This window comes from Nannospalax galili, unplaced genomic scaffold (assembly GCF_000622305.1).
Source record: "Nannospalax galili isolate Female #2095 unplaced genomic scaffold, S.galili_v1.0 scaffold829, whole genome shotgun sequence".
Classification (NCBI taxonomy): domain Eukaryota; kingdom Metazoa; phylum Chordata; class Mammalia; order Rodentia; family Spalacidae; genus Nannospalax; species Nannospalax galili.
The window spans coordinates 4,821,897-4,831,353 of record NW_008360329.1 but is presented as its reverse complement, the minus strand read 5'-3'; the positions used below and the strand labels follow the sequence as shown (position 1 = coordinate 4,831,353).

The 9,457-nt window shown below is 35.3% G+C and overlaps 1 protein-coding gene across 2 annotated transcripts in view; it reads left to right on the top strand.

Annotated features, from left to right (window-relative positions):
- Positions 1 to 9,457, top strand: part of Zfand1 (zinc finger AN1-type containing 1) — a 23,766-nt gene that overhangs the window by 2,680 nt on the left and 11,629 nt on the right. Inside the window, exons 2-6 of one of the 2 annotated variants that reach the window (XM_008826079.2) lie at positions 558 to 600; positions 1,521 to 1,560; positions 3,498 to 3,625; positions 3,715 to 3,806; positions 4,942 to 5,063. In XM_008826079.2, coding sequence (XP_008824301.1) covers positions 558 to 600; positions 1,521 to 1,560; positions 3,498 to 3,625; positions 3,715 to 3,806; positions 4,942 to 5,063 — 425 coding nt within the window. The remainder of the gene's footprint in view (positions 1 to 557; positions 601 to 1,520; positions 1,561 to 3,497; positions 3,626 to 3,714; positions 3,807 to 4,941; positions 5,064 to 9,457) is intronic. The other variant, XM_008826082.2, reaches the window with a different exon arrangement.

The window sequence follows — 9,457 nt, the reverse complement described above, 5'->3', positions numbered from 1 at the left end:
CATACATACATGTACATGTCTACACATATGCTTAGATCTTTATATCTGTTTATCTGCTTATATTATCTAATAATAGAGTTTTTGGGCTTTTTGTGTATTGTGTATACCTATAGAGAGATACATATATACAATATATGTGTATACAGTATATAGTCTATATCATGTACCACAAGGATCTAAGATTATTAGGTAATCTACTTAATATTGATGGATTAATGGTGTCAGAATTAAAACCCAGAATTTCTACTTCATGCGTAGACTTTCTATAGTACACAGCTCTCAAAAACAAGACCTAGTAAATGTTGGAAACAAAACAAAATGTATCCTATTTAACAAAGCGACTGCAAGTATCAGCTACCACCTGCTAATTCAATCATGTCTTTCCAGAATTATTGAATGGTTGATGGCATTTGTTTAACAGGGATTATGTAGTGACTTGTTATACTGGGGTATTTGAGAGAAAAGTACTCTTATAGAGTTAGCCAATAGATTCTTTTTGCTTAAGAAAACTAAAATCAGATACTGACAGTACCTACCACATTTCCCCCCAATTTTAGATTTTCTTCCATTTGTATGTGATGGTTGTTCAGGAATATTTTGGTAAGTTAAATTTTTATGCAAAATTTGAAAATAATTTTGTTGTTTAGTTAGTATGGGGTTAATGTCTGAGAATTATAGTGATTTAAAAATACTTGTAACTTTAGTCTTTGATAGTTGATATTCAGTGTAGTAATCACTTTAAAAAAACTGACTAGTTATAGGCTTTGATTGTTTATACACAGATGTGATTAGTCTTTAAATTTTTTGAAATTAGATTATATATGTGAATTTTGTGTAAAATTTGTGTCTTAATTACAAGGAGAAAATAATACTCACAAAATAAAGAATATACTCTTAAAAGATCCAGCTATGATTATTACTAAGTATTTTAATTACCAAATGAAAATAATCCAACCTATAATTATATTCCTTAAAAGGGATATTTATTGCGTATTATTTGAACACATAATTTGCAAATACAGCCTGTATACCAATCAAGGCTTTGGGAAAACATACTTTATTTACCATTAAACTTCCAAATATCAATATTTGATTTGTTAGAGTACTGAAAGAAAAAATTCTTCAGAACATAATTCAGAAGATTTGTTAGAAGTAAATAAAAGTATGGCATGCTTCTGAGTCATTCAGAATTGGGGCTTCCTTTCCTTCTTATTATTTTACTTACGCCTTTAAAAAGAAATAGGAAGATCCATTTGTTTTTCCGTGCACTTTAAAGCATTCAAAGTGAAGATAACTTAGAGTGGTATATTGTTTTGACTAAAATTGAAGTTGAACATTTATGGTTGAAAACTTTTGAGAGAAGATGCGCCTTTATGTGGCATTTCAGTTTATTCTTACATGAACGTTACCAATGTAGAAAGTATAACTATCTTAAGGATATCAAACATTGAAATAGCTCAAGTGACTTAAAGTGCTTTGTTTGACTGCATTTAAATAAACACTTTTTTGAAATATTTAAGCCTTGAACACAGAAGCAAGGACTCTCATAGTTGTCCTGAGGTATGTTTATTTTCTCTTATCTGATAAAGCATATTTGTATTCATGTACTTTCTTTCAGAATTTGATTTGATTTAAGGCTAGTCAGTGTACCAGAGATTAAAATTTAGCATCCTAAACTATGTGAACAGAATTTTACTTCGTTTATATTATTTTTCTCTATTTTAAAGAAAAATTGACCTATTTGCTATTTATACATTTTTATCCTCATAGTGCTTCTGTTTAAGAAGACCACTCATAGCATTAGACAGCACATTTATAATACACATTGGAATTGGTGCTCAGATCATAGTCTCCTTCCAGTCCACTGTTCCCTTCACTGTAGTATTCATTTTCACTGGCATCTGTTCAGTAGGATTCTATGGCAGTAAATTTTCCTGTCCCAGTCAGCTTTAGATTACTAAGAACAAGCCCTTAGTCCAACAAAAATAAAATCCCTCATCCTTATTCCTAACGAATTAATAGATTAAAGGGAGTTGCAGGTAGAAACCAAAATAGCACTCTTATTGCTAATAATAAATAATGAAGTGTAATAGACCCAAATAGGTCAGCAAAGGAAATCTGGAGAAATTGTCCTAAGCCTGATACTCACATATTACTTTGAATCGCTTCCTGGTGAGGCAGAAAGAAGATTTTCATTTCTGTTCTCTCAGTTATATAAAACTAAGGCTCCATGGGCTTTAGTTAAAATCTGACCCTTTTTTTGTGATCTATCTGAGGAAAGTAAAAATGTTAGTATCATGTAGGGTTAAATGAAAGGAAATACCCATTTAGAGTCATAGTAAAATTTATTGGTATTTCTTATGCAAGTTACAAATCTGGCCCCCTTTCCTTTTTTCTTATGGTAACATTTTATTTCTATGACTATCTCTTAAATTACCAGATCTCAAGTACAAATAAATTTGCCATTATGCCATTGCAACAGATTTGGAAGAATATTTAAGTTTTTAAATCCATTAAATTAGTACTGTCATTAATATAAAGGAATTTCCTCTTGGTGTAGATTTTAAGGAACTATTTTCTTAAATTTATTCGGCACTGGAAGTCTAGTTACGTTATATTCAATAACCTGACTGATCTGGTTCTGTTTTTGTTTTTTATTTGTTTTTCCTTCAAAATAATCTTGTGATATAGTGTTTTCTGGCAATAAAATATAGTATGGGAAATAGTTTATGGTTTTGAGAACTTTGCCTCATGAGTAAATATATAATTTTAAGAGTTCTCGCTCCTGAATTGTGTTTATGTGTATGAGTGTATTGCCTGCATGTGTGTAAGTGCACCTGCATGTGTGTAAGTGCAGTGCCCGAGGAGGTCAGAAGAGGGTGTCGGATCCCCTGGATCTGAAGTTATGGACAGTTGTTAGTTGCCATGTGGATGCTGGGAATTGAACCCAGGTTCTCTGCAAGAATAGCCAGTGCTCTTAACTGCCGAGCCATCTCTGCAGCCCTGGCATACTCATGGGGGCATCTTTGTAAGGCACTGTTGCAAAGTAAAGATTAAAATTGTGTGGTTATTAAATAAATAATTAACTGGAAAAAAGAAATAAAGCAGTGGCACCTGAAGGGGGGGGTGGGGAATTGTAGATACTAAGCTGGCTGTGGTGTGCAGCTTTGTGATCCAAGTTGAAGTTGAAGGCCAGCCAGGGCATTGCATAGGTAGACCAGTCTTTAAAAAAAAGAGTAGAGAAACTGAATAGTCATTTTAATTTGGCTTAAAACATAACTATAACACATTAGGAAAGTTATGAAAATGCAGAACAATCAGAAATCAGCCTGGTAATCATTTCTCATACAAACATTCCTTATAATTTGTGTATAAGAATATACAACTTAATCTAATAAGGTTAAACCACAATGATATGAATGGTGCCTTCTAACACTGATTTGTGTAGTCATTCTGAATGGGAAATGTAATCTCATTTTCCCTTTTTATGTTTTTAGGTGACTGTAATCGGTGAGAGACTGAAGACAGATAAACACAAATCTTACTCATGCTCATTCAAGGACTGTACTGAAAAAGAGCTTATGGCAGTTATATGTCCTTATTGTGAGAAGAATTTTTGCCTAAGGTCATCACTCAGACTGTTCAAGCTTTGTGTATTTGCGTAAGTTATATGTAAATACATGAACTGATGTCATAGCTCTGTCTTTATTGTAGACACCGTCATCAGTCAGATCATGAGTGTGAAAAACTGGAGATCCCAAGGCCTCGGATGGCTGCCACACAGAAACTTGTCAGAGATATTATTGGTAAGTACTAGGAAGCTTGTGTGCCTGTTTTCCTTACTGGTATGAGTTTATTAGTCCAGTGCTCCTTACTCTTACCTTTACTTCCAGTTATGGAAGTTTTGTTAACAGCCCCAGTTGTAATAACTTGCATTTTCATGACATTCTTGTTACAGTATTTCTCACAAAACCTACCTCAACCTATCAGTGAAATTTTGGAAATTGTTAAGTATCCCACAAGGTAGTCTATTTTGCTGGGCTGCGCAGATCAGCTAGTGAACCATTATAGCTGGATATGCTGATGAGGTTGTCTTTGTGGACTGCTTTGTCTAAAGAGTAAATTCTAATAAGGTTCAGCTGTGCCAATAATATAAAGCATCAGCAAAGGCTCTAGCTGAGACTTATCTGACAGTACATTACTCAGCAGAATTCTCCTTCCATATTAAGGATAGTGTACTTTTATTTATTTATTTAATTATTTTATCCAGCTGTCCTGGAACTCACTATGTAGACCTGGCTGGCCTTGAACTCACAGAGATCCACTCGGCCTCCCGAGTGCTGAGTTTAAAGGTGTGCGCCATCACATCTGGCCCTATTTATTTTTTATCAGTGTTACAGTATTCTTTTTTTAATATTTTATTTATTATTTTTATTTTATATGTATTCATGCATTGCCTGCGTGTAGGTAAGTGCACCCAAGTTGTGCAGTGCCTGCAGAAGACAGAAGAGGCTATCAGATCCCCTAGAACTGGAGTTACAGACAGTTGTTAGCTGCCATGTGGTTGCTGGAATTCGAACCAGGGTCTTCAAGAACAGTCAGTGTTCTTAACCACTGAGCCATCTCCAGCCTGATAGCGTACTTTTATTAAAACCTTCATCTATAACTAAATCCTAAAGTGTTTTGTAAAAGCATTAGTAACTTCTTTATAGAGTAAATTGGTTAAATCAGAAAGAAGTACATGCCTAAATATTTTTGAGAGAGAAGTTACTTAAATCAACTTCAGTGGTATATTTTCCATTAGTCATGTAAATATAATACTTATATATCTGTCCTATGTGTAATTTATATATGCTGAAGGCTATAGTTAGCAAGTGCTTCATAAGAAAATTCTTAAAATTTTAATGACAAAGTGTTTATGTGTTCCCCCTTCTTTCTTAGACTCCAAGGAAGGGGGAGCAGCAAGTAAAAGACGGAAAGGTGCAAAACATAGCGAGACAGCTGCAAAGGTCGCACTGATGAAATTAAAGATGCATGCTGATGGGGATAAGTCATTGCCACAGGTGGGTCTTAGAAATTTTGAAAAAACAAGAAACATGTCAAAGATAGTTGCAGTCTCTTTTTCTCCCTCTCTTCCATCAACTAACAACTTAAACCTAATATGTCTAATTTCTAAATATTACATGATTTGTGGTCTGTATAACTACTCTATACTTTTGTTTTTTTTCTACTTTATAGAGATGGTAATGAACCATATATATCCTTGTACATTTCTCCCCACTTTGCTTCTTATTTTTAACATTTATAAGCTATATTTAAGTTATAGTCTTGTTCATTCCATAGCTACACATTATTCCATTGTGTAACTGTACCCTCCTTTCTCTATTTTTATAATTAATAAAACTCCAATTTGTTTAGTCCGTTGCTATCATAAACTGCTCTACAGTGACAATCCTTGTGTTTAGGGAGAGTTTCTCTAGGATAGAATCTTTGAAATTCCAGCACTCCTGAGGCTGAGGCAAGAAGATTAAGAGTTCAGGGTTCACTGGAGCTACATCATGAGTCCCAGATGAGCTTGGAAAAAACTCATAAAATGTATATTTACATACATACGTAATAAAACACAGTTTCATTAACATGTAGCCATATATGTTATATACTCTGATACATATGTATCTATATATGTCTATAGAATGTATGTCTAGAATGTATAGAATGAGGGCTGTAAAAAGTAAAGCAGGTTTCAGATAGATTGTGCAGCCTTCTCTGCATATGTGACTCATTGAGTAGGAAATAACCTCAGGTATGCTACTACCGCTCCCTCTCATTCTCTTTTTAATCCACATCTTAGTCCAAGAAATAGATATATGTGACTGCCGTTTTTCCATTGATAAGTACTGTTCTGTCCCCTGTTATGGCCGTTATGTTTGTTTGATTGCTTTGGTTTTTTTGAGACCTGTTCTGATATAGCCCAAGCTGACCTCAAATTCACTATGTAGCCCAGGACACTCGACTCTTGATCTTCTTGCCTCTACCCCCGAGTACTGGGATTTCAAGTAATGGAAACTATGCCCAGCTTGGCCACTGTGCTAAGTAGCCTTAATTTGGTACTTTTATTTCTATGACATAAATTCCAGGAATGTTTTTCCTATCTCAAAGGTTGTACATATTTTAATTTTTAAATTTACTTTTATGTGTATGAGTGTTATGTATGTATGTATGTATGTATGTATGTATGTATGTATGTAAGTGTACTCATGTTGTACAAAGCCTGCAGAGGCCAGAAGAAGGTGTTAAAACCCCTGGAACTGGAGTTATGGACAGTTGTTAGCCACCATGTGAGTGCTGGGAACTGAACCCTCTAGAAGAGCAGCCAGTGCTCTTAACAGCTGAGACATCTCTCCAGTCCCATAAAGGTTTATATGTTTTAGTTTTTAATAATTATTTCCAAACACCTCCATAAGGCAGTTGTTAAAATTCATATTTCTACCAACAGTAATCATATAGTATATCTTCATTGACTAATTGCACTATGCAAAGCACTTTTTTGTGATTATGGAATTTCTATCTCCTTTAGTATTCACCTTTCTGTGATATGTTATCTTTACTTCACAGATAGGTAATCTGAAGTGAAGTACTGGCTACGAATCACTCACTAAGAGCCCGTCATTGCAACCAGTTCATTGTATTCTTAGGGCCCAAGTATGAGACGCCTCCTCCAGTAGCTGTTAAAACTTTTTAGAAAAATTTATTGATTTTATTTTATGTGCATGAGTGTATTGCCTGCATGCATGTAAGTGAACCCATGTCATGCAATACCCATGGAGGTCAGAAGAGTGCCTTGGATACCCTAGAACTAGATTTATTTATGGTTGTTAGCCACTATATAGGTACTGGGAATCAAAGTTGGGTCTTCTGCAAGAGCAGCCAGTGCTCTTAACCACTGAGCCATCTCTCCAGCCCCACTTTTAAGTATTTTAACACTTTAAAAATATTTAACCCTTTAAAAATATTTTCTAGTATGGGGGCTGTAAAAAGATACCTTATAATTACTGTAATTGCATTCCCTGACTACTACTTGGTTGTAACTACTTTTAGTGTATAGTAAAAAGTAGTGTTATTTGTGGCCATTTGAAATTGCTCTTTTCTGAATTACCTAGGTGTATTAGCTGTCTTTTCATAGCTGAGAGATAGTACCTGACAACCTCAGAGAGGAGACATTTATTTTAGCTCCTCATTTCAGAGATTTCAACTTGGTGGGCTGGTTCCCTTGCTATGAGCCTGTGATAAGACAGAATCTCATGGTAACAGGAACATGTTGGCAGAGGGGCTGCTCACCTCATGTCACCTGGGCAGTGGGGGTGACATGGGGAGATAGTATGCTTCCCCTTTCTTTCCTTTCCCATCAGTCTTAGCCCCCAGCCTATGGGATGGTCACTCACATTTAGAATGAAATTTCTCCTCTTACTGCTGTGGGGATGTGCTTTACTAATCTAGGTGCCTCTCAGTCCTGTGAGGGTGACAGTTAGGATTAACCATCTCCTTATGCCTTTCCTGCTGTGGTTGTCCTTTTTGATTGTCTTTTAATCTTGTTTGGTTCAACTCAACACTTAAACTACAGTTGATATTAGTACTTTATAATCAACTTGTTTTGCAATTTTTTTCTTTCAAAATCTGTCAGATACATTGATATGACTAATGTTTGTCACTGAGATATTGGTACTATAAACGTTTCTACTGTTGGTCATTTCTTTAATTCCTATTTTGATTTTCATCAGGATTTCAAAATCTTTTGCTTTGTCTTTAATCTGTTTGGGTTGTGTTTTTGTTTTAATACATGATTTGAGCTAAGGTCTAGTTTCATTGTTTTCTTTTGGCTAGCTAGCTTTGCGTCATTGATTATTAAATAAATTGTCTTTGTTCTGTTGAATCAAAATACCAAAATATCACTTTCATAATAATGTAACATTACATACATGCAGGTCTGTTTCTAAATTTCCCACTTGATTTCACCACCACTGTATTTTTAGTAACATTTAAAAAATTTATGTGTATGAGTATATTGCCTACACGTATGTAAGTGCACTCGTGTTGTGCAGCACCCACAGAGGACAGAAGAGGGTGTTTGATCCCCCCTCCCCCCAGTTATGGATGATTGTTAGCGCAGTGTGGGTGCTGGGAACCAAAACTGGGTCCTCTGCAAGAGCAACTAGTGCTCTTAACCTCTGAATCATCTCTCCAGCCCCTAGTAACATGGCTTAATAAAAGCTATATTAGCTTTATAAAATGTTCTATATATGATAATATAAACTCCATCTATATCTTTCTTAGCAACTCTTTAGCATTCATCCATTTACATTTTATAATGATTATATCCAAAATTAAAACTTTCATGATTTTCATGATTCTGTCCCTGGGACAAGATTATGAATGACAGGCTCCAGCCGATGAAATTAATATGAAAAGCAAGAGGCAACAGAAAAGTGTCTTTTCTGTCTCCTCCATTTGCTACAGAGATATAAGTTGTAAATAATAGGAGATAAGGATGTGGGTGTTGATAGGAATGCCTTCACCACCTCATGGGAGATTTGTGTCCATTGTCCCTCTGGGGATTCTGGGGATTCTGGCCCACTTCCTGCTCTTAAGATTCTAGCTACAGGCTGGGTGTGCTGGCACACGCCTTTGATCCCAGCACTCCAGAGGCAGAGGCAGGCTGATCTCTGTAAGTTCAAGGCTAGCTGGGGCTACAGAGAGACCCTGTCTCAAAAAGACCAAAAGGAAAAAAAAGAAAAAAAAAAGATTTTAGTAACAGACACAAAGCCTCTGAGGTGCAGTGTTGTGTGGTTTCCATGAGGTTAGGTAACATAACATTCATTTTCCCAGCAGTTCCTATGAGCAAACTTGAGTCTGGAAGGCCTCACTTGGACTTTGCACCATATAGCATATATTAGTTTGGAGAAAGTTGACAGTTTTATATTGTCTTCCTGTCTAAACCCTGAGATGGTTTTTCACTTATTCAAATCGTTTTATTTCCTTCTCTAGCATTTTATGTTTCTCTTCATTTAAGTCTTATTTTCATCACTATTTTTCTCTTCCACTGTAAATATTTTATAAAATTTTATTTTTATTTTATGTGTATGAGTGTTTTCCCTTCATGTATGTAAATGCACTCATGTCATTCAATGCCCACAGATGTCAGAATAGGGTGTCAGATCCCCTGGAACTAGAGCTATAGATGGTTAGCTGCCATGTGGGTGCTAGGAATTGAACCCATGTCCAGGGGAAGAACAACAAATGTTCTTAACACCGAGCCATCTCTCCAACCTTGTAAATAGAATATTAACTTTCATGTCTGTTTGTAAATATTTATGCTAATATGAAGAGGAAAAAAGTCTTGGTATTTTTCTACATCTTATTCAGCCACTTCAGAAACCAATTCTTTTTATTAACTTTAGAA